Source organism: Athene noctua, chromosome 4 (genome assembly GCF_965140245.1).
Source record: "Athene noctua chromosome 4, bAthNoc1.hap1.1, whole genome shotgun sequence".
In the NCBI taxonomy this organism is placed as follows: Eukaryota; Metazoa; Chordata; class Aves; order Strigiformes; family Strigidae; genus Athene; species Athene noctua.
Window position 1 is genome coordinate 80,614,631 of NC_134040.1, and position 25,394 is coordinate 80,640,024.

At 36.6% G+C, this 25,394-nt stretch overlaps 1 protein-coding gene across 9 annotated transcripts in view; it reads right to left on the bottom strand.

Annotated features, from left to right (window-relative positions):
• The window catches only part of FAT1 (FAT atypical cadherin 1), a 112,425-nt gene that overhangs the window by 73,263 nt on the left and 13,768 nt on the right, over positions 1-25,394 (bottom strand). For all 9 annotated transcript variants that reach the window (XR_012633618.1, XR_012633617.1, XM_074905869.1 and 6 more), the window contains exon 3: positions 185-499. Coding sequence is in view for 7 of the 9 variants with exons in the window: in XM_074905869.1 (XP_074761970.1) it covers positions 185-499 (315 nt within the window). In the remaining 2 variants the exon portion in view is untranslated. The remainder of the gene's footprint in view (positions 1-184; positions 500-25,394) is intronic.

Below are 25,394 nucleotides of genomic sequence, written 5' to 3' on the forward strand. Positions count from 1 at the left end.
TCCTCTTCTACTTGTTTTTGTAACTTACTAAAATTGATGCAGCCCAAGATACCAGCCTAACTCTAACTACTGTGAAAGCACAGTTACAATGTTAAACCAAAGATCTTGCTTTTGCCTGGTTTATGTATTTATGCAAATATGTTGATTCACTCATATGTAAAATAAAACACTGTATTGTACTTACCAGTTTTAGGGTTTATTGAAAAGAATCCCTGTGGATTTCCACTTGTAATCTTGTAGGTTAATTTTTCACTTGAGCTGGAATCTGGATCAAACGCCTCAATCTGAATGACGGATACATCTTTAGGTGAGTTTTCCATGACCTCTGGGTAATAAACTGGTTCTGTGGTCTGAGGAGCATTATCATTAACATCCCCAACTTCTACGTAGATTTCAATGAAAGATGATAAGGGCACAACACCTTGGTCAGTTGCATAAACAGTTAACCAGTAATGTGAAGTAGTCTCACGATCCAGTCGATCTGCAGTCTCAATAATACCTATTTATTAGGAAAAAAGAGAAAATGCTCAATAAACATGCAGAACGGTGTAAAAATAGAGTAAGTAACAAGCTTAAATAAATGAAAATGAATAGAAGTTCGAAATAACTGACATTGAGTCTATAGTCTCTGTTAATATACCCAGACAAACATATTGAGACTACCCTAAAGCCACAAAAAATAATATTACTACAACAGTTTTCAGCAATTATGCATTACATATATTAAAACAATATATTACTTACTTTCCTTTCCAACATCCTTTGAGATTTATCAGATCAATTAGCACTATTCATAAAAGCTATTTGGTCTAAAAGATTAAATACAAAGAGTAATTCACAGTCTTTTGGGACTTGAATGACCCTCTTTACTCATCACTGATTATAGTCAATTCTATACCATATTAAACTGTCTGATTTAGATGCCAAACTCTTAACCGTTTACCATTATGCATATTAATGAACAGCTACTTAAATGTGAAATATTCTTATCTATGTGCCCAAATGTAATGTTTAACTGAATTTTCTTAATGTGCTTATTTGGGTTGACACACAAATTTCACAGAAAAGAAAACAGAAGTTATACCTGAGGTTAACCTTTGCAGCATTAGGACCAACCCACGGCTGCCATTACTTGGGCAATGGAAAACAGAGCTTAGCTCAACTTCACACACATGAAATGGATTACCATTTAAGGAACAGCTACACAATTCACAAACTTAATAAAAATCTGTCTGCTGAGTCTAGAGAAGCTTGTCTGAGCCAGAACTAAATAAAGAATGAGGGACTCAAGTTTTTATCCACTGTGAAGGAAATACAGATCTATTTTTATGAGCAGCTTACTCTACAGGTACAGTCATAATAGGCATGTGTCAAAAGGGTACGTGATGTGATATAACCTACATGATGGAGGATGAATATTAAATGGATTCACAGAGCAATGTTACAGTAAAACTTTGCGCTTTCATTTTACTGATCCAGTCACTCTTACAGGTTTTCTGATTTGAGATATTTTCTAAATAGAACTTAAAACGAACCTGATACATGTCAGGGTGAGGGACAGAACAAGCTCTTGAAACCTTTTCTGTGGAAATCTTGATGGGCTTTGTCATGGCTCTTATTGTTTGTTCTAGTGACACACAACAGTCCTAACTGGGATTGGAGCCGAGATGAGTCAAACTATCACTGAGACAGCCAGTTTTGGACTCTGGATACAGCCACATAACGTGACTATGAGTAATGAAGCCCTTCTCCAGAGCTTATATACTCCACCTAATCTATTATATACCATCAGTAAAATAAGACCTCGATAAAGCTATGCCACCGTGCTTTTACAGGAGTTTTTCAGGAAAGGAATTCATTCTTTAAGTATCACTTCCTTCACACGCTCCAGACACTTTTTTTAATGCATTAAATCAGGTGCACAAAGTGAGATAAATATTAAGAATTTACTAATATATTCATTACTCTCTTTGCCTTGTGGAAAGCTGCATAAGAGTCTGATGATGGTGATTTGAAATTTTAAGATATCAATAAGATAAACTCAGAAGGGCTGGAGGGGGTAACATCTAATGATTAGACTTGCAAAATTCCCATATATAGCATTTCAAGCAACACAGCATTTCAGAACTACCACCAGATGTCAGTGTGCAAACTGGTTTTATATAGTGTCAATGGCTTCAGAACTGGGATAAAAAGGAGGGGCACTGCAATTTGAAAATATACATGCAATACATATATTCTATAAAAGTTTTCCTGAAAGCAAACTGGTGGCTTTATAATTTTTTTTTTTTTTTTTTTTGAGAGGAACATCATCAAAGCCTAACCCAAGATGTTAATTTTAAGGACGTTGGCATTTGACAGTTCCCGTCTCTTCACCTCAGCATTTTGTTTGATGGCAGTTTTATTATTAAAAAAAATAATAATCCTACGTAGTCACTGGATTTGTGCTGTGGTTACCTACATAGTTTCTGATTGTTAATGTATATAAAATTGCTCTTAAAAATGGATACGTAGCTGTGAGCAGCCAGTTTACCTGGATTCTATTTTCATAACTCATGTTACACCTTTTGAACTTCTCTACTTCAGCCAGGAGACTTGCTTGGGAGTAAATAAATTTGTTAATTACTGTGGCCTCACTTCTAAACCTAAATGATGGATATGACACGCAGGCACTTTATCCTCAGTTCTGGGTATACTCCATGTATGCCTTGGAAAATTTTGCAAAGCCTTTATATCCTACCAAACACAAGACTAGACTGTATTCCCTTTTAGCAAGGCTTCCAGCAATGCTCTCTGTTACTTGGAATTCATGCAAAACACAGTGGGCAGACTTATGCTAAACTGAGCAACCATTATCATTTTACACCGGTCCTGCCTTCTTAACAGTAGCTACATCAGAAGTAGCAGATTAATTTTAAGATAGCCTTGGATGATTTTAAAGAAACATAAAGAAACTCTTGTGGTAATGGAGCTCTCCTCCCACAATCTGCTCACCCAGCATTTACAAATTCTACCACCTTAGTTATCAAAGCCTACCTCAAGGAAAAAGAAGACTGAACCTATCTTGCTTTTGTGGACTATCAGTTCTTAAATGTCCATTCTCACAAGTCACATACTTCACAAGGGACAAAGGGAAAGATAATACCACACTAAAAAAAAGGTAACAACGGTATCTCAAAAAGAAATATGTAAAAAGATTACAGGGATAATGACTAACAGTATAATACAGAACACATGTGCAACCTTATTTTTTGGTTAATTTTAAATTAGATCTGCATATATGATGTTATTTCTGTACACTTTACACTAACTTCTGCGGAAACGTTCAATGAAAGGCTTGTAATCTGTCTGATCATTTGACCACTGAACATGTCATGTAACACAGACGTTTAGCCAACAGGGTAGCTCTGGTTTTCAGAATGTCTCGGATTTCCTACAGGGTCACACACACTCTAAGCGTGCATTGGTCAAAGTAACATGAAATCTCATTCACTGAAGTTATTTTTCCATTTTTCTAATGTGGCTCATCCAACAGATCCTGAATTGCTGGATGAACGTTTTTTCCGTATATGTTATTTATAATTCCAAACTGAAATAGAAAGCACCTAGGAAAACGATTTTATGATCAGATATGCAAAAAAGTCTATGTAATTGTTTAATACTAAACAACAGATTAATTCCTAAATAAACACTTCCTAGATGCATAAAGGGTACTAAAGAAAAACCTCCATTTACCCCTCTTATAGTTTAAAATAGATGGAATAGGCAGATACACATGCAAGTTGGAAAACAGAAGAGACATCATGCCTAAGTGGATCACTGACATTATTAAAAATGAAGGTTCAAAATAGCATTCCTATGGTACAAAAGTCATGCAGAAAGGACAGGAAGACAGGGAACAAAAATTTCTATTCACCCCTTGCACACTGAGGAGGGTGGAGGAGAGGCCACCACACTGGAGTAGCACCATCACTCAAAGCTGCAGGCATCGCAAGAGAAGGGATGAAGGGATGACTGGTGTACTAATATGACTCAGCTTTCTCCCTGTTGTTTCTACCCAGCAATAAGATGGAACAGATACTGATTCGCTGAAGCTCTGACTACCAAAACCTGAATTTATTCTGGTTTTGCACCAGCACTTATGTCACTAAGCACAATCAACACTAAACGCATACAACTACATGGAGTACTTGGGTTTTTTTTCCCTCTTTTAACATCAGTGTATAATCTGGCCTTAAATCAGTAATTACAAAACATCATCCTTTTTTCATTACTCTAGCTGAAATTGCTCCTGCTTCTGCAAGTTTAACACTAAATCTTTCCTGATTTTGCCTATGAGAACACTAATAGATTAATCTTCAATTTCTGTGCAACAATAATGAATCCAAATTAATGTAAACTTCAGTAGTCTACTGTACTAAAAAACCCAAGCCCAAAGCAAAATCTAAGACATCTTTTCTTTTTATTTTTTTTTAACAAAGGTAATGATAGGTCTCCTACCACAACACAGGTCTAGAACCAGTCCTTAAGGTATCATTGGTTGCTGTGCCAACTTTCTGCTTTTGAAAATGTTGACTATAGTGGCCTGTTTTACATATTAGGGCAGCATAATACTGTATGCTGTCTGAAAGTCAGCACTTGCAGAGTTCATAAATTCACTGCCTTCCAGTTCTAGCGGTTCTCAAGACAGCAGAAGAAAAATGATGGTAACTCACGTATCAAAGAGAAGTAATAAAACAATCTAAGTAAGAGCTTATTTGTTTTAATCTCACAATCAGCTAGATCCATTAAGCATCAGTAAGATGTTGATCTGTATCATTAGTTTCAACATAGTATTTTGGCTCCTTGAAAGTATTTCTTTTTTTCTTCAAGTGGTACAAAGCACATTTAGGGAATACAGCTTAAGTGCTTCTATTATATCTTCAATGCTGTAAAAGCTCCATCTCTGCTCTAACTCTTCTCCCATTCACAGGAAAATCTTTAATCAGCAAATTTCCAATCCATTCTCTACACTGAGGCAATCTGGTAATTCTAACTTTTACAAACCATTTGCTTTTTATGTAGCAAGACGAGTAGAGAAATCTTCCACAGAGCACCACTAAAGAATCTTTAGCATGTATGGTAATCCCAAAGACTTGTAAATATTATTGTTCAAAAAAATACGGTGAAGTGAGGATTCCAAAAACATTTTTCACTTGGCTGGATAAGCAATCTTGAAGCCTTTCAGGTGGACAGGATAAAAAGAAATTCATATCCAGTCACTAACCACCAGAGGGGAGTACAAAAGAGCTCTGATGAACTGTTTCTCAGTCATCTGCAAGAGGACATCAGAGCTGATTTTACAATATTCGTATGTCTGAAATTTTAGACTAGATATTGTTTCCACTTGATGCAAGAGGACTTCTCTACCAATTTCCTTAAAAGAAGGCGAAAGTCTTAAGTGAATGCTACAGAATAGAATTTGGACAGAATTTAATGTGGAGGAATAAGCTGGGTTATAAACACAGCAAGCGAGGAAAAATCAAAACGCTAACCCCACTCTTGACAATAATCAACATTAAAATTTAAATCCCACAACCCAAGTCACTACAACCACAGTCATTTAAAAAAAAAAAAAAAAAAAAAAAAAAAACACCAAAAAAACAAAACCCCACAACATATAAATCCACTTCAAATCTGACAGTCTTAAAAATGCCCATTCTATCTAATTAACAAATGCTCAAACTATAATACTCCCAATTCCAAGGGATGATCCTCCTTAAGCGTGCTTACCCATAAGAACTCTCATTAACAATATTAATGATTCTGTAATGGAAATCAAAACCTGCAATCATTTCTCAGCAAAGCATGAAAATGCAGTTTAGCAGAATTTGCCCTGGGAGTGACGTTTGAAACAAACTAAGAGAAATCTCTGGCCTGGAACATGATGCTTGAAATCTGATTACAAACTTAATTAATCTAAATTCTAATAAGCTGGGCAAATAAAAAGCTTCTTCAGCTGCTTTAAAAGCCATCTCTGGGGGAAAAAAGGCAATTTTAAGAATTGCATGAACAAAGGTTTTGATCAAATATGACCTTCAGCAACCAACCAATCCAAATCAAAGTTTTAAAAGTAAGTGGATTAAGCCTGTTAAAAACAGAGGCATGCTGTTCCTCAATGGCACTAGTCTGCCAACACACCAAACACAGAGTGCAACTTTGTCTTGAATTCTAAACAAAGTAAATGGAATTGAATTCAAACAAACTTGAATTCTAAAAAGTCATTGCAGTGTAAACTATCACTAAGGTTTGCACAACCATTTGAATTAAAAGCAAAATTGGGGGAAATGCTCAGCACATATTATAGTTTATTACCAGAATCTCTGCTACCTCTAGATAGACTCTATATATTTTCCAGAAAGTTATTAATATTTACAAAATTAGCTTTTTATGTGGACAAGGGTCCAAAGAACCCCAACTCCCAGAATTTTACAGTTTTTCTGACCAGATTTCTGCTTTACATTTTGTGGAACTTTGCTTAGTTTTTGTTAAAACAAATAAAAAGTCACATCAGCCTCACTGATTAGTGGCTTGGTTGTTTTGTTTTTTAAGTAAAATCTTACTAAGTATAATACCATCATACTTTGCCTTCTAGCGTTAAGCAATTCAGAACAGACATTCTTCAGGTTGTTACTAAAATCTCCACACTTGCACAACCAGAATAGGCCAGAAAAATCCAAATATTTTACGAAGCTGGTACTTTTCACTTTGAATTTAACTTTTGATTCTGCCCAGGTCATCTTATTTAAAATAGCATCTTCTAACCCATACTTTGCTTTTTGGTGTAAGTTACTGACAGTGCAGTTCTTCAACACTATCCAGACTGAACACAGATGACTTCCTTGGCAGACTTCTTGTTCTTATTTGTCTCTTGTTATAGGTTCTGTTTTTGCTTTTCCTGCAATACACCTCTCTTTCTCAGATTATTACCTGCCATGACATGATAAGCATTTTCCTGAGCTGTATAAATACAGAGGCTACAGCAGAGCTGACAGGATTTAAAAAAAAAAAAAAAAAAAGAACAACAAAAAACCCCCAGGAAAGAACATCTGGCATAGGGGAAGAAGACACAGTGCTTGTCTGCTTCTCAGCAGTCCCCAGAGGCCTCAAATAGGAACATATCCATGAACTTTCATCCTCCCTTTCCCCTTGAGTAACTTCTAGAGGCACAGTCAAATCAGAACAGTCGGCAAATGCAATCCTGTATGTTATGCATGGGGTTTTTTTCTCCACTTTATGCTCCCTGTCAGAGAGTAAGAGAAAGCAAGGTGACTTGAAAAAAAGGCATATTTATTAATAGTTATGGCACCCACCTGTACAACATAAAACAGACTACAGCAGGCTGAAATGTCCTATTTACAAATACTACACCCCTCTGTAGTACTCAGTATAAATTGTGATTTTGTTACTAAATGGGACTAGTGTCATAGCTCAGATTCTTTTCACTTTTAGAGCAATTAAAAAATAATAATCGCCTAGCCAATTTATGTGCAACTCTGTTAACTTCTTTCTGCAACTTCTGGCCACCACTGTAGCCTCACATTGGGAAATGCCTTGAAGCAGCAGCCAAGTACAGCCACAACCCTACATACCATAGAGAGTTCTATAAAGTGAAGGTTTTGAAACATGAAACCTGTTGAACTCCAAGAAAAAAAATTCTCTTTCCCTGAGGCTGCTGTGCTGCTCTAATTCAGACCTCTACCAAACACCAGTGTGTAAGGCACAACTGAGCCTTAAGCCTACAGTTCTTCTAAAATAGCATCCAATGCTAATGTCAACAAAATTTAATATTTCTAATCAGTCAAGTAATAAACACTTGGCAAAACCAAAACAAACAAAGGCAGCACAGTATCACACTGGTCTTTACTTTACCCAGACCAACTATCTTTAAGCACTGAGGATTTAGAGTACATCCTATCACAGAGACAAGGAACTATTCAGCACTTAAAATGTCAGTTGAAAAGACCAAAATCTCCATCCTGTGAGCTACTCCTTGAAACAATCTCCTTCTAAAGAAGGAATGGAATGAGATTCCTTTTGCAGAAGTGAAATGTCAGCTCATCCACTCTATAAACAGGGCAGAATGCCAAGAGAGGCACTGCACTCTAACTCCTGAAATACTAAAGACCTGTGGCAGGCAGCGTGAACTTCTCTCTTTTAAGAAAAATAATATTTTTGATAAATAAACTGAGCCGGAAAAGTGCTAGCCTTCCTTATTTGTATCACATACGCACTTTGAACAGGAAGCATTACGTGTTTATGCCACCCAGAGAAATAGGATTTGCTCTTCAACTCCATAGCAATTTAAATCTTATCACTGACAACGCAAGCTACTCACATATCAGACTTCTTGCATCTGAAGATTCACACAGACTAAACTGTACTGTTTCAGAATATAAATAATTCTTGGTTGCAGCCCTGAAGGAGAGCAGAAGTTTTAGCAATTATTGCTTGCCTTTGAATCACACATGAACAAGATGTGTTCACTGTTCTTCTCTTCTCCAGGAGCATTAATTAGGCACAGCTAGAAAGACTGTAACCTAGCAACAAACCACTGGTATTGCATTTTGCATAACTCATGAAGAATTCAGATTACTTGTTTGCAAACATGTCTGAGGAATATCAATGTGCATAACTAATAATTCAATCTAGTTTGAAACAGTTGTTTCTTTTCAACCACTCGATTCTTCTATTTTGCCTGAATGAAGCTGAATCTTAAATTAACACATTCTGATTTTTTAAAATAATTTGGTGGCTTTACCTTTTACTTGCATCTTAGTTAACTGTACCCCACAAAAACACAACCAACCTTGAAAAATGCTGCAACAAGTTATGTTTCCAGGCTACAGTCAAGATTTACACAGGCACCCCAACAGTCCTTAGATAATATCATCTAACATTTGTTATCAATATAAACATTCCTTCCAATAGTTATAGCTTGTCACATTCAGATTTTACATATTTAGTTCTTTAGATATTTAGTAAGTTTCTATACAGTGGTCTTAATCTGCTTTATATATATATAAAAAACATTTCTTCTTTACTTATACTGAAGAAAGGCAATGAAGAAACTCCAAACTGTAATTTCTGCTTCAGACAACACTCAGAAAAATTTCTCTCAGGAGAAGCTAGGAAAAAAATACTGCATATAAGCTGAAACATATTGGATTTACAAGTCCTTTGTCAGCATTTGTAAAGGCAGATTCTCAGAAAATTGAATGAAATTTTATTTATAGCTCTTTGAAATAGAAAGCTGTATACATTTCAAGTTATGTCTTGTGTACTACCAGCTAAGAAATAATGCTCAGATGGGATTGTTAAATGGAAAGCAACTCTTGTTGCTGTTTCAAGGACAAATTGCTCATTTTTTAACAAATCAAGGCTTAGAAAGTTTCAAGGAATTTATCACTAGCAGTATCGGCAAGCTGATGGAGCTCTAGTGAATTTGCACAAGTTCTTGAACTGGTAAATGCCATTTCACTGTGCAGCTACAAGATGTTCAAACACATCAAGTCTACCACTGCTTGCTTTCTTTGCAGGGACTACTTACTGCAAGTTCTGGGAGGTAGAAGGGGAAGGATATCACTGCAGAGCATATGTGGTCTCTAGAACACACAGAACCCTCAACAGAGTATAGGAACCATCATCATCGTAACAGATTTGAGATTTTAACTGAACAAAGTAAAAGCTAAATCATAATAAAATTATGACCTGCTTTATATCTCAAATTTAACTGTACTGAACTGTCTAGATGTAATGAAATATATAGCCAAATCCAGTTTTGTACCAATGCCTCAAGTAAATCTGATACAAGTTTTCAAAACCTCCCAAACACCATTAAATAACCTACCATACTTGAAATTAAACAATTTCTGGGTGTAACACTAATGGAACAACTGAGAGAGTAGTTGGTGAAACAATCAGACGTTATCATGTCCCGTCAGACCTCACAGACTCACTTTTGTAAATGCACAGAAATTACCGATGCATTCATAGTAAAACACTTTTCTGGGGACAAAACTTGGCATCCAGAGAGCCCCAGCATGTGGTCAAATCCAGACCTTGACATAAAACTTAAAAACACAGAACAGTTTATGCTTCACTTCTGCACTATGAAGACATAGTACAGACAGCAGCGATTTGAATTGTGTTCAAGATGAGGGAGAAAAAGGGTCACTATTGATCTCTGCTACATGCAGGTTATAAGCATGGTAGATACAGAGAGATTTGAAGAAATACAAAATGTTCAACAGTTAAGAGTGGCTTTCACTTCAATAAGCATCTACAGATAGTATGAAGACCTAGAAACAAAGATGTGTATACTTAAAGCTCTGTACCAAACACAGACCATATTTTAAAACATTGAGAAAACAGCTTTTGCATGTCTCAGTTAAATGCATAAAGTAGAACAAAACACAGGGAAAGAACAGTAAATAATTAGAACAGTAAATAATTAGACCCAGTAACATTCTGACTTCTAGTTTCTGCCACATTGCTCTCCGCACATTTGTACAAAAACAAGTCAAATGAACGGAGAAAACAGTGTTTAGACCATTTATAAAAGAAAAAAAAAAGTACTGAAAACACATTCTTAAAATTTTCCACAGAAAATATTATGCCCAGAAATTACGATTCAGTACTAGGTAGTCTGGGCTAAAAGTAATAAAATCTGCTAAAGTCCACAAAGATTGTGAACTTCCTGTCAGGAAGTTGGGGGTGGCAAGGGGGAATTTTCGCAATTAGAAGATCCCTGATGGGGCTGCCTTATAACTCAGCTGATTACTTCCAGTTCAGAAGATCTTTTGGGACAATGGCAGACAGCTCCCATTGTCAGCCTCATTTACTGTTATTTTAATAGCTCCAGCTTATTTCTGTCAGCTAGGCTGCTTGTATGTCAAGCTTTCGGACAGGCAATGTAATTGCTATACAGAGGAACAGTACCATGTTGCGAAAGCTCGATACGGAGAGACATAAAAGCCCCCTGATGAGTACACATTAGGGAAATGAAATGTTAATTCCCATGCCAATAGGAAAAAATATTGTAATACAACCACATATGATCTAAGTTTCTTTGAAGAGACTGCAAGTAAAGCAAGATTTTTTGTTAACATGAGCAGTCATTCATGATTTGAGAGAAAGCATGCTGAAAAAACATAACCAGACTATTATATCAGCATTACAGCACATTTATAAAATATTAGTGAAAACAGAACAAACTGCCAGCAGATTCTGGGCCAAGCATGTGGGCTCAGTACCCACAGAAACAGCTCCTCTTACTGTGTTACATGAGCAAGGTTTGCAGGATCTCACACCAATTACTACCCCGGTCATCCATCCCCGTATTCTGGACAGATTTTCGTCTTCAGGTAAAGACACAACTCGTTTCTACATCCCAAGAAATATAATTACACAGCATCATAAAACTATGTTTAAGCAAAAATACTTTGGGATAATAGTTACGCTACTTAGTTACCTTTAAATCCTGCTCTCATACTACAGTTTCATTGCCAACAGAGAATTTCTACTGAAATGTAGGTAATTCAGAAACAAGTGAAGGGTTCTACAGGTCTACTGTTTGTTTACTTAGAATGTCAAAGACAAAGAAGGAAATGTATTTAATCAAATTTTTAGAAGTGTACTTGCATAAGAAATGCAAAGGATGAATCTCTATCTTCTTTGTTAAGAATTTCTTATGTACACACACAAATAAATGCTCTTTAGAACTCTGGCTTCACCCTGCAAAATCCCTCACTGTCAAGACTTCCTAGTACTAAGGAACTGTTGACAATGTGAGTGGTTATATTACCACTCTAATAATTTAACTGGGAAATGGGGAGCCTCTGAAGGGGAAATTCCTCTGCAAATGGCCCCAGGAATTTCAAAACTAACTGGAGTTGACAGATTAACCTAGGTCCCCCCTAGGCAGAAGAAGAGGCTACAAGGAAAATAATGAGACGCATGGGAAGCCAATTATGCACAAGAGAAACACATTTAATTGTACAGAAACTGGTTTGTTGATCCTGAAGGATCTAGCTGGTTAGACCTCTGCAAACTATTAAAATACCTGGACAGTTCTACAACAAGTATACTCACTTTCTGTCTGTAAATCTCAAAGTTTAATGACCATCTTAAATAAAGAAACTTGTTCCATGAATACCAAGAATCTTTTTCCTGCATACACAGCATTTCTCTCAGAATCCCTTTTTCACTGCAATTTGAACAATTGCAGCCTAACTCGTATTACTTCTGCAAAAGGAACTTTGAAGGTCCAACAAGTCCAACAGAAGAGTTCTACTCTTGAGTAAGAAGCAGTTACAGCTGTGCTCCACAGCAACACTGGCTCATGATTCAGCCACATGCAAAAAATTGTCATTTAGCATGTGCATGTTATGCTGTGTTTTGGACTGCTGCGCTTCTGCTTCAAACTTTCAGTCTCCAAACTATTTTCATTTGCAGAAACTGCTGGCTAACAATGACAGTTCCCAGACCAGATCTGAGCAAGAAAAGATACTGATATCTATCAAAAGGCAGGTAAGCATGTTGAGAAATACTGAAAATCAGGCTATTACTGCTGTTCACATTACTGCACCAGGTAGCTAGATATACCATGGCACTTAATTACTGCCAACAGAAACACTGCTCCAAGCAGGTTTATGTGTACAGAGAAGAGCTGGTGTACCTGTGGGCATGTGAGTGCTAGAACAAAGCAATCAGTGAAGTCATGAGATTAAAACATCTGGGATCCAGTGGCATCAAAAGACATTTTCATCCTTGTTCTGACAGATTTATTAACCTACAAAGTATCCATTTATTTATTCAGACATTATTTCTACTCATGTATCCAGAAGAGATTCCACTCTGATGAGCACTTGTTATACAATTTTTTTTTTTAATTATTTGCCTTTACATATGAATCAAAACAAATAAGAGGCCATACAAGGAAATGTTTCTGAACTTGTTTATTTCTGAGTAAAAACTTCAGGACAGGACAGTCATGAAGGCAAAGAACTTTGGAATTAAAGAAGTGAGAAATACTTAATTATTCTCCACAGAAACATTTTTCACTGAAAATTACTCCACCTTTAGTAACAATACCAAAGAGAATGAGTGATGTGAATAACTGCATCAAACAAGAAGTTTAATTGTCACAGAGCCACGATAAAAGTGACCAACTCTGTCTACCCTAGCACACTCGGTGTAAATGAAAGTACACTACAATATTGTAGGTAACCAGTAGACCATTTAGGCACAAAATACATTTTGGTCCTGAACCACTGAAGATTTTTATCTTGTTTTAAGAAATTCACAGAATCTGCACTGACTAGAGATGGAGTTTGTACCAGGTGACCTTCTCAAATCTCCGTATCTGTGCATGACTGTTCTCAACAATATATTCTCAAATGCTGGCCATTCTTGTGTTTGACTAGACTGAACAGCTCAATTTCCAAAGGATTTTTTGATCACCCCTGGAATTACAGACACAGCATGGATATATTTTTTACTTCATTTCCTCCTATCTTCACATGCTGGATCAATATTCACTCCAAACTTAATCCACATAATCTGCAGTAATCTTGTTCTCACTGTAATCATCAGTCCCTTAACTTCTTATTAAACAACGCACATCAAAACTGATGTGTCACTTGAGTCAATGACAACTTGACAACTCATCTTTCACTAACAGTTTTTGAACCTTCTCACACTCTCCTCTCCTCCGCTACCTTACCAGCATCTGGAAAGATTCAACTCAGTCCACAATTTCACTACAAAATTTCACTATTCAGCATGAACATTTTTAATCAAGCAAAAAGCTAGCTGAAAAGTTCAAGGTCTAAGCTTTTTTTATATATATTTGCAATGCACAGTTATTGATCTCTGGGCTTCTGTACTTAACACCCAAATCCCTGTTCGGAAAGCTGATTAGGAATGGTGTGAAATAGTGGGGACTATGAACTGCTTAGATTTTTATTTTATCACTTTTATTTTAAGCTATATTTTCCTCTATATCCATACACAAAGTACTCCACTTTCTCCTAACAAGTTTTCATCTCTTCATATACTTTTTATTCTAAAATGACTAGATAAACCCAGGCAACCCAAAATATTACTGCAGTAGCTAGTAGCACAGGTATGGAAGCACATAGGTATAACCTAACATCAAAGACAGAGGCACAGTGTAATTTTTCCATTTTTGATTAATCTGCTAAAATTGGTATTGTAATATTCAAACTACCTTCAAAGTGAACTGTGATACCAAACTTCGTATGCAAAGACATAGTCATCTTTCCCTCCCTCCACAAAGTAATTAACATTCCTTGCACAAGCAACTGGACATTTGTTAATCATTAACTGTTTGTGTAATAAAGACAGAGAGAAGCTGTTAGCCATTCCTCACAATGGCACACGAAAAAAAATCTTTAAGACAGAACATTTAGTGAATAGTGTAAAATTATTTACAGTAACAAAACCCCCCAGTTGTATTACCATAGCACGTTCAATATTTTGCTGACAGTATCTGTTTTTGTAAGCAAGACTTTTCATGTTCAAACCTAAATCATTAGCTCAGGAATTTAATCAATAAAAAAAACCAGCACTTTTTACTAAAACAGAAAGAAAGAGGTATCTTTTAAAAAGATGAACTATGCTGTTAATCTCTTGGATAGTAAAATAATACATATGACCAGAATTGCAACACCCAATATAATAGAGGCATAACCAATGCACACATTCCAATCTTATCTAGAATCACTTTGATTCACTCTACCTTGCTTTCATTACAGGAAGGGCACAGCAAGGGCATTCCTCTCAGATCAAACAGAAAATTCCACAGACAGAAGTTTCCACATGTCTGATTCGTTGCAGATTAAACCCTTATCATTAGACAGCAATCTCTAATTTTCATAGAGACAGGATATACCCTGTCATGGTAAATCTACAGGCAAAGGTTCAGCGGGGGAGTGGGGGGATTAAAAAGAAAAGTGTAGAATGGAGATGTGTTGCTCGTGAAAGAGCTATGCATGTCACCCTCACAACTCTGGAGGAATGGAGGAGACAAGGTACCAGCATTAAAGATCACATACACAACTCCATTCATACATTCCATCATAAGGTTCTTTGTACTGCAAGACTTTCAAGCCAAACTACCAAACTCCCTCTGTTAGTAAATACAACTGGAACTACAAGCAACACATATGAGAAGTCTGTATTCATTTTCAGCACATTATTCATTCTTTCTGTATTAATTTTTGGCACACGATGTTATCAGAATCTTAATTTCTTTACCCACCTGACTGGAGTTCTGTAATGCTCATGTACATTTACCAGTAACACTAAAATCAGAAGGGTAGTTCTGTAACTGTACTTTTTACATTTTGGAATTTTTAATATAATAATCTTTTAATCCTTAAATCCTGTACAAAATATGAATAAGCACACTATGATCAGCAACTTCAAAACCAAACTCGGGAATTTTCATTTTTTAGTGCACAGAGGCAGTTTCAGGCTTTTTGTATCAGCAAAACAAAAATGGCCTTTTATCTAAGCACCCAAAATGATTGATTTAAGAAATGTGCAGATTCTGGAAACAATCCATCTCAGTGAGGACTACTCTAAGAAGTAGACTGGGCAATAAACCAATATAACTACTCAGTTTTCTGTGTGTAACCTTCCCTGTCATATAGGCAGATATTCAGTTCTGGTATTGGTGATGCCACACTGACAAGTCTGTACAGACACAGAACTCGAGCTGAAAAAAACTATTAATGATCGCCACTGCTGGTAGGTCAAAACAATTTATATCCACTAGCTCAGCAGCTTGCTCTTTAACCCTAATGCCTATCAAAATTACGCAACTCTTTATAAGAACCATGAATGTATTGATTTATCCTTGTTCACAGATAATCTAAAATGAAATAGAAGCAAAGGATGCAAGGAGTTCGGGGAAACCTAATTTCTGAATAAAGACATCATCTGTTGCAGTCCTGTTGCTTGATTCTTTGGACTTTTGTGTTTTTCCAAATATCCATCTCTTTGATGGCACTAGCATGCTAGAGATTTTCCTTTGTTGAGCCACATGGAGACTGACGAATTGAAAATTCATTTTTCATCACCTTCATATGACCAGTGTAATCAAGTCACAGATGCAATAACAATGATACACAGATTACAAAATGGACCTGCAAAGGTTTCAGCAAGGCCCAAAGTACTTTAAAATCCAAGTTCTAAAGCTGCAACTACTGCATGTTATAAGTTGTGGAAGTTTGCCAAATACTCATGTAGGTTTGTCCTTTGTTAAATATGTCCAAATGCTGTATGATTAAAGTTTTAAATCTTCAAAGAAAAGAATAAACATTACGCAATTATTTCAAGCTCCCCTCCTTTGACCTTAATATGTACTTCAAAAGCTAAGCAGATGCTTAGTAGGAAATAAATCCCCAACTCAACAGATGTACCAACAGTGATATGGCAAGATGCACCTTCCATAGCTTTTGGCAACCCTTCCCTTTTATTATTCCTCTGCTTGCAAGTACTTTTCAAGTCAAAGAGAGGCCCAAGCAAGTTAATAGGCCCTTAATATGTACTCTGCGGCCTGAATTGATTGCTGTTTATAAGGTAATCTTTGGGACCGCATGTGGATCAGCCTCAGTTCATCTCCTACAGAGACACAGCCCCGAGGCACTCTGTTTTCATCAGACCACGTTGTAACCCAATCAACACCTTTCACAACAAAACAATCCCCTACTTTCAGCATCCCTGCAGAAGAGGAGGGGAGCCCAGTTTTTGTATGGGATCTCTATTCAGCAGTTAAGGTGATGTTTTACTCAGCAGGATACCTAAGAAAACTAGCAAACTGCTTTCGAAGATCCCCCTGCCAACAGCAAAACACAAGATGAATATGTCTAAAACTAATTCAGCTTCTTCCAAAGACACATTATAAAAGCTACATTAACAACCTAATAGCACTTTGTAGTTACTACCATCACAAATGCAAATTATAAAGTTTCCTTCTAGTCTAAGAAAGAAAGGTAATCAGCTAGCTCCAGGCTGCTCAGGACCTTGGTCCAAACCCAGGCCTCCTTAACCTCTGCCAAACTGAAACTTAACATTAGCTCTAAATGCCAGGCTTAACTAGAGCACATTTGATGCACCTGAAAAGAACCTGAGAACCATGACTGCAACAGCATCATCCCACAGGTTAACCCAGCAGCACCATCAGTTCCAGACCTCAGCCTGAACATAATCACACCCTGAGTAGTGGAGTGCAAAGCTGCAAACTGTGGTCAACACCAGATAGTCCCTGACGGTTAACCAGGTAATCTCTTCTGAACTTGAGTACTTATATGCACATGACTAAATCCAAGTGTCAGGCAGTCAAGCTATCAGTACCAGCAATAAAACAAAATAACGCAACCGCAAAAGTTGGTTATCTCCCAGGAAAAAGCTCTCTGGATTGGTTTTTTGGATAGCAGTAAATTTAGGACCTGTCCTCCATCTAACTGATAGCAGGTCTCTGGCTCTTACCTTTATTTCTCTAAACAGACACAAATTGTGCTGAACTGGGTCTATATTTCTTCCCAAAAAAAGTGTTTTGATTTCTCCTACTATGAGGGGATCTAAAGATACAACAGCTATTCTTAGTAAGCTGCTGCTACATACAGCTCTTTGTATTGTCTCATAAAAGAGAATCTATGTGCCAAATGCCTAATTTTAAAACTGTAACAAATTGGTGGAAAATACATCTTAGTTGCATGAAATTTTAAGCAAATGTTTTTAAAATTCAAATTATTACTAATTTAGGCACAAGGGGTTTTTTAACATAGCTATTTTTTTCTTGCACAATGGCCTGAGTTTGGCTTAATGCCACTAAAGAAAAATGCCATAAAACCAGAATGAAACCACACAGATCTTCCTCTGTGTCAACTTCACTCTTATTTTCAGCATCATACTGAACACACTCAAACCCATCTGGTATCATTAACTAGAAAGCAGGAAATAAGATAATACCCCATTTTAAAAACAGTCTACATAACATGTTTTTAAAATACCTGTAATCAACACCCATAAACATGCCTCCGCAATTTAAGTGTCCCACACAGATTTGTGTCTCCCATCTTGTAGACTAAACTAGGATTTCAGCTCTGTTCCACATAATGCATGCTTGACTATCGCTGAAAATTCTGGTAGGGAAGAGAAGTCATCAAAAACGTGGGATAAATGCTTTCAAAAAACAGATTATTGTGTCTGAGTGGACATGGTACTGTAAGTATCTTCATTATTTACTGTCACAACAAAACTTTTCTTCTTGTGGACTCTGGAGAAGTTTGGTAAGGATTCTTCTGCAAAGGATTCACAAGACTGCTGGTGGGAGAGTTGAAAGGGGTAGATTTTGTCTCCCAGTCACATCAATTCAAGTTGTTCTTATGCTGCTTGTCTTTCTTTTTTTTATATGCCAAAGGGAAGGAATGCCCAGGCAGAGCACAAAGTAAATATGCTACTAGAAAAAAACACTGAACATGTATCAGCATTAAAGTATCTTTTCTGAGCAGTTAACTATCAAATTAATCTTCACTTGCCCCCTCTTTTTTCTTTTTTTTTTAAATACTGTATTACTTTTATTAAATTCTCCTCACAGAGAAAGCTAAGGGAATGACTATTTCTGCATCTCTGACCTAAACCACTTCCTGTTTCTAGAATAAGAACAGCTGTATTTTTTATTATTATTAAGCAGAGAGAAACTAATATTTATTGAACAGATATGTTCCCAACATTTCTTAAAAAAAAATTCCAAAACACCAAAATAGTTTTATCCTGATACACACAAAAAAAATGCCCCTCAAACTCAGAAAGCATCACTCGAACTCTTTTACGAGCTGTATATACACTGTTCAAACAAATAGAAGATGTTTGCCCTTGTATTATTTTCCAAAGAGATAATGAATTTAACAGTTTATGTTTGATGTCAGTGTGGCATCTGACCAGTCAATTCCAGAATCCAAGAATAATCTGCATTAAGTCCTTTGATTAAGAAAAAAACTCCTTTCTGCTGACTAGGATTTCATTCAAATCTCCAGTATACATATTAGAATCAGGTTTTAGCTCTCAACTGCTAACTGAAGTGCTGAGACAGCCCCTCATTTAAAAGATTAACCTTCTAAATTAACATTCACAGGCTTAAGAATTTAACTCTAACTCAGAGTTTATAGTACCTAGTAATCGTTCTACAAGGGCATGGGATTTTTTTGTTTGTTTTCACAAACCACATCAGGAAAACCTTGGAAATTCTTACTCTAGCACATTTATACCTCAGCCACTGAAGAAAGTTAGCTGCTATAGGTATATGGGCAAATCATTAACTTCAGTACAAAGTAATGTGGCAGTACAGAATTCAGTGCAGAATGAAAACAACTTGTCTGAAAAGCAAATGAATGAGATACCTGGGAGATTAGTCTTTGCTCTTGAGTTTCACTAAAGTCTGTACCCAAAATAGCTACGGTAAAAATTTCTTGTGCAAAAAGCTGTAACCACTTAGTGTTCTACAGAAATAGAGCATCTCCTGATCCAGCTCTCTCTTCAGAAGTAGTGGGAAGGACTAACGTGCTTTTGAAGAAGAAAACATTATAAGAAGACCCTCATAGGAGAGCGTCTTCTTCCCATTTACTAATCGTTTTTAACTCATCAAAATATTCACAATAAGCAATTATAATGCCAGAACCATAGTGCCAATAAGGCTGCATCTGTGGACAGAAGCTAAGCAGTAAATATCATTGTCACAACTTCTGTAAACAAACTGACTAAATCTTAGAGCATCTCCTTCTCATAACTTATCATATCAAACCCACCAGGAATATTTTTTCCTAACTATCAACATCATCTAAATGATTACAGTTTTTAATTTAGTGTTTAACAGCTTTCTTTCAAAAAGATCTGTTCAACAGTTTTTCTGTTAACAGCTTTCAGTGACCTGTCTGACATTTTCAAGAACTTGGAATAAACACAGCAGTCACCATATGGCTTTGACAGCAGCATGTCTGCAATACCTATAGTAGAAAAATGAAAATTATTAGGAATTTTTTTGTTTCTTGTTTTGTTTGTTGAGGGTTTTTTTTTAAATTCAGACTGAAGAAAAATAAGTTCCTGTATAACCTGGTGTTTATATTCATGACTTACACAAAAGGGGTAACAAACTCAAGTATATGGAAGGTGCAACTTCAACACGAACCACTGACTGAAAGGCTGTGAAGAAAGTATCATATCTGTAAGGCTGCTTAACTACAGTTAACTTAAAACCCAAATCATGCTAGTCTCAGTTACCATTAAAAATTCCTCCCTCCCTTACCTTCAAGTGGTTTATGACTGTATCAGTACAAACAGCAGACAGAAAACACTCCCAGGCACTGGAACTTGATTCTCTACATTGCTAAACTGCTTTTAGCCTGTGCCAGCTATCACTTTTCCAAAGAGCACAGGGGCACAGTTTGGAGTCAAAATGTAGCAGATCCCTTTCCCAACAGACAGTCGGGTGCAGCCACCCTGCCTAAAGGTATGAGAGTTGTTAGGATAGATGCAGGCCAGTTGGCTTCTGTTTCAGGCAACACTGCTAGTTTAATAGCTTTCCGGTATGTACTTAAGCGTTCTGCTCCACTGATGATCATAATATTTAATCTCTGCTAATGCCTGTCTTCATATTAAAACTCAACAACAGTGAGTGAAGGAATGATGTAAAAAGCTCAAAAGCCAAAGATCCCTGAAGAAACTGAACCTGACACTAGCCCTTTATGTAGAAATGTTAATCATGTCCTGCATTTTGATTAATGCAATTATGAGAACACTACAAAGAAACGTTAACATCTTTATTATATATTAGCAATGCTCTATACCTTTTAAGAGTATAATTCAGTACTTTGCTTTATGCGGTTAAAAACCAATTCATTCTCCTTAATGAATTACTGTCTTCCCAGCTAGAAATGGTTCTGGTAATATTAAAAATAGTGTCTCATAATCATTAAGCTTTATTGATGGTATTTTATGCACACAGAGATAGTGCAATAAAATTAATTTTCTTCCACATGCCCCTGTTAATTTTTTTTTTTACTTGCTCCTTTCTTTACCAAAACCAATAATCTTTCCTTATCATGGTAGCAAGGTTACACTTGAAAATTACACGGTTCCAGGGGAAGACTACACAAGAAAGATAAATCTGCTAAAGGTTACAAACCACATCTGACTCAAAAACTCCCCAGATAGAAAATAATCAGAGACCGGAAAAGTATTAGAAGGAAGTATCATGTGTCTGCCCAGCTCTTATTCTTTCTTATGCTACTGGAGACAGCCTATCAGGCTAGACAGACCTTTGTTCTAATAAAGCACAGTCATACTTACTTCTTTTTAAGTCAGCAAATTAGTTTAATCATCTTAAACTTTGTTGTTAATTGTTAGAACAGAATTACTGTTATTCCATAACACTCCTGGCCTAGTAATTTAAATTCAGGTTACTGAAAGAACAGGAAGATTCCTGGTAACAAATAACTGTATTACTGGATTAAACACAAGTAATAAGGTTATAATGCATGAAGTTTAGACTGCCACATCACCCTTAACACCATTCTGGAACTAGGTTACGCACTGGGAAATATCCTCAGTTGCAGAAGTGTAGAAAACACCTGCTGGTAGCCTTGCAAGCTGAACTTACTGAAAGGTTTCTGATAACTGAGTTTGCAAAATTCACTATGGTTTATTAAAATAGTTCAAACAAACAGTCATCAGGGGAATCTTACTGCATGAAGCCTATGTGTAACACCCTGCATCTGGGTGCACAAGGGCTGCAAATCCAACCGCTCCAGTACACAACTGGTTAGACACAACCGCACACCACAGAATTCATGACTCGTGAAACTTCCTTCTTTTCTGAACACCAGCTTCCAGGATGGGCTCCTACCTTCTATAAACACTGCAATGAGACCTTTTTTAGGCTAAATGACCCAGGGCATCTACATTCACAAAGTCTACTGGCTGCCCCCCTAAGTTATCCAAATTTTGAGCACTAAAAACGAAATCAAGACAACCTTGGAACAAGATAAAAAACATCTCTCAGTAATAAGCTAGAAGCCGTGATATTTCAAGGAAAGGAACAGTCTGCTTGGCAAAAATTCTTTGAAGAAGGCCAGATATTGTGCAGAACTATTTAACAATTCTGATTTTTACAGCTGAAAATCAGTGTGGAAACTTGCTCGCCATGTGCTAGTGCTCCCATGACAGTGTCACATTCGCCCCAGTCCTGTTCACCTACATAACTGGAAGAAGTACTTGGAGTTCTTTCTACTATCACTTTTACATACTAGAGCTTTCATCTTTAATTTCACCTTTGAAGAGTGTAAATACTAAATGGAAATGCTCTATCCTTATATTTGACAACTGAAAAGTAAACACGAAGACCTTCTTTTCCCTGCTTGCCTGCTGAGATGAGAACTGGGACAAGAAAGGAAGAGGCTTCGGTACTGCCTTGGTTCCCACATAGCTCCTGCATTAGGTTCTCCTCCAGCAGTTGCTTCTATCATTCCTTAGAGCTTTTCTAAATGACAGTACTGACATGATTTATCTCACTTTTATTGCTCAGTGCTAATGGGATTTAGATGGTGTATGTGGGGTATTTTTGTGGTACACTGGGATCTTTATCAACACAATGCACTCTATTATTAATACATCCAAATCTGCTCAACTCCTTATCAAATTCTTCGGGAAAATATTTTACAGCTGCTTTAGCAGGCAATTTGTATAGCCAGTTGATCATCTCAATTTGCAGACTTCAGTCTAGCTCACGCATAAAAAGCTATCTTAAATTCCAACTTCTCCTGAACACACATACCTAAAGGACAAATTACTCTGCTGTATAAATTCACTGCACAGAAATCTTGTTTTAACATTTTTCCCCTTCATACTGTTATAATACACCCAGAGTCTCCATTTGTTAAGTAATTTTAATATCTCTGTACAGTAACAGTCAAATGCACTTTTATACTTTTGAATCATTATATACTGCGTGATGATCCCACTTGGCTTCCAGTTCACAATTTATGAGCTGGAGATAGCATGAGGCCAAACCTCAAAATAATCTCATTAGTATCATTTATTTTTTGGGGGTCATACTTTCGATCTCTAACTTCCTGGGGAAATGAGTTTCATGACTTTGTTATACTTCATGTGAAAAATACTTCCTTCTAAGCTGTTAACTGTGTGTGCCCTATTTCTTGCATTGCAAAAAACAAACAGTGATATGAAGAAGGTGGTACAGAAACTACTGCAATTTTATAGACTTCTATTATCTTGCTCTCCTCCTTTCCTGACCATTATTGCCTTTTCAGGGTAAAGAACACTTACATGAAAGCTAAAATAGGACTAACTACCAAATTAACCCCTCATGTACTTTCTTCTGTGTCTTTCTGAAAAGCATCAAAGCAATCAGGCAACAACGTAATCAAAGCAAACTCCTGAGTTTGGGAGTATGGGTGTATTAGGGCTTCCTGTTAAGAGATTTACTTCTAACTGTTTGGACAGGACTGCAGAAAACAGAACCTATGAAAACCAGCGGACCTTGACCAACGATAAGTCTTAGAAAAAAGCACTCGAGTTAGTGGCAAAGACATTATCAAACTCTCTTGTGAAAAATCCAGAATTACAGGTAGAAATATCAAACACTAATACAATTTCCCACCTTTTGAAATGTAAAATTTAAAACCCCATTAACATGGAAAAGATAAGCTAGCAAAAATTCCATGTATGGAACTAGCTATTTGATACCTCCATCATCATCAATCATCTACTCTTTCTGCAAATGTGATTGTTGGTCCTTGATTCCTCTTAGACAGCAAATCGTTAAGCACTGACTGCAAGCAACTTCCTAAATCCAGCTGTACCCATCTTTGAGCTGAAAGTGTGGTATGGTACTTCTAAAGACAGCAGAAAGAAAAATGTAGCTCAAGGATAAAGACAGAAGAACCCTTCAGCAAACTGAAAAAGTTACCGAGTTGCTTGCCAGACACCCTTTTTCAAAAATTCTTTAACATGCTTTCTTGGCTAATTATCAGTTTGCTCCCTGTATCAAGGCCAGTCCATTTTGAAAAACATGACAATTATTCAGGTACCGCAGTATAAAGAGTGCCTTCTGTAACAATTCCATTGGCTTCTTAGGGGGGGGGGGGGAAAAAGTGTGAAGACAAAATTTGAACTACATTGTCAAGATACTCCATTGTAGATACTCCATGTTCTTTCCTTGGTTCCTTCAGATCAACATTTGACAGAAAAAACACAAATACACACATTCTTCCCCACATCAGTGTCTTAAGTGGAATTTGTTCACTAAGATTAAAAGCTAGCAAGCTCTCTTCACCATCACCCCCTCCCCACCAAATCCCTCTGCTTTCACCCCTGAAGAACTGCAAACACTAGATATCAGATATGAATATAGACATTGCCTCTCCCCCACCCTGGAAATACAGAGCCACTGTCCTAGACGAGATTATTAAATAGAAGCTGGCTGTGTCTGAAGTTCTGTCAACATGGTACATTTGGCAGATAAAAGGGAACATACCCAAAACTCACACCAATTCTTCAGCAAAGCAAACTAGCCTTGTGCTAAAAGAGTAAGGAGGCAACACACGCAGACAACTAACTCTGCCATAGTAGTAGTGTCAGAAAAGTACACATACTTTTCCACGTACACATAAATAGCTACACGTGTTTATATTGGTATCAAAAAAAATTTTTCTTCACTCTTTCATTCTCATTACTGTTATCTATCACTTGGACAATAAATTGCAAAATTTACATTCATCCTGTAGGACAATTAGACGCTTCTCTAAGGTACTGTAACACAGAGTAAACTTATAGGTACTTATGTCAAAAGAAAGGCATAATGATACATTAATATTCTTACACATACCTAAAAGTGAAACTACTAAGTCTTGGAAAGTACTCATTTTTCCATTTTTAGAAAAATCTGTTCCACAATCTTAATCATGTGATTTGTCAAAAGCAAAGCTAAGAGCAGCACTGTTACATTTCAAGCTCTAGTATTGGTTCTGTAGCCACAAACTACATAAATTAATGACCGACTTCCTATAGAAGAAAAAATATTGCCAGTAACAGTTTGTTCACCTGAATCTTGAAGAATAAAGTGACTTTGTGAGTCCATATTATCCACATTCACAGTTGTGGAAAACATATAGAACACACAGAATGGCTACTGGATGAACCAGATATGATGGCCATTTTTATTCTCAGTTACAAGTTATTTTTTCTGTAGGACATCAATCACATTTGTCATAATTTACCTACATGTAACCCACTGGCAAATTTTGCAC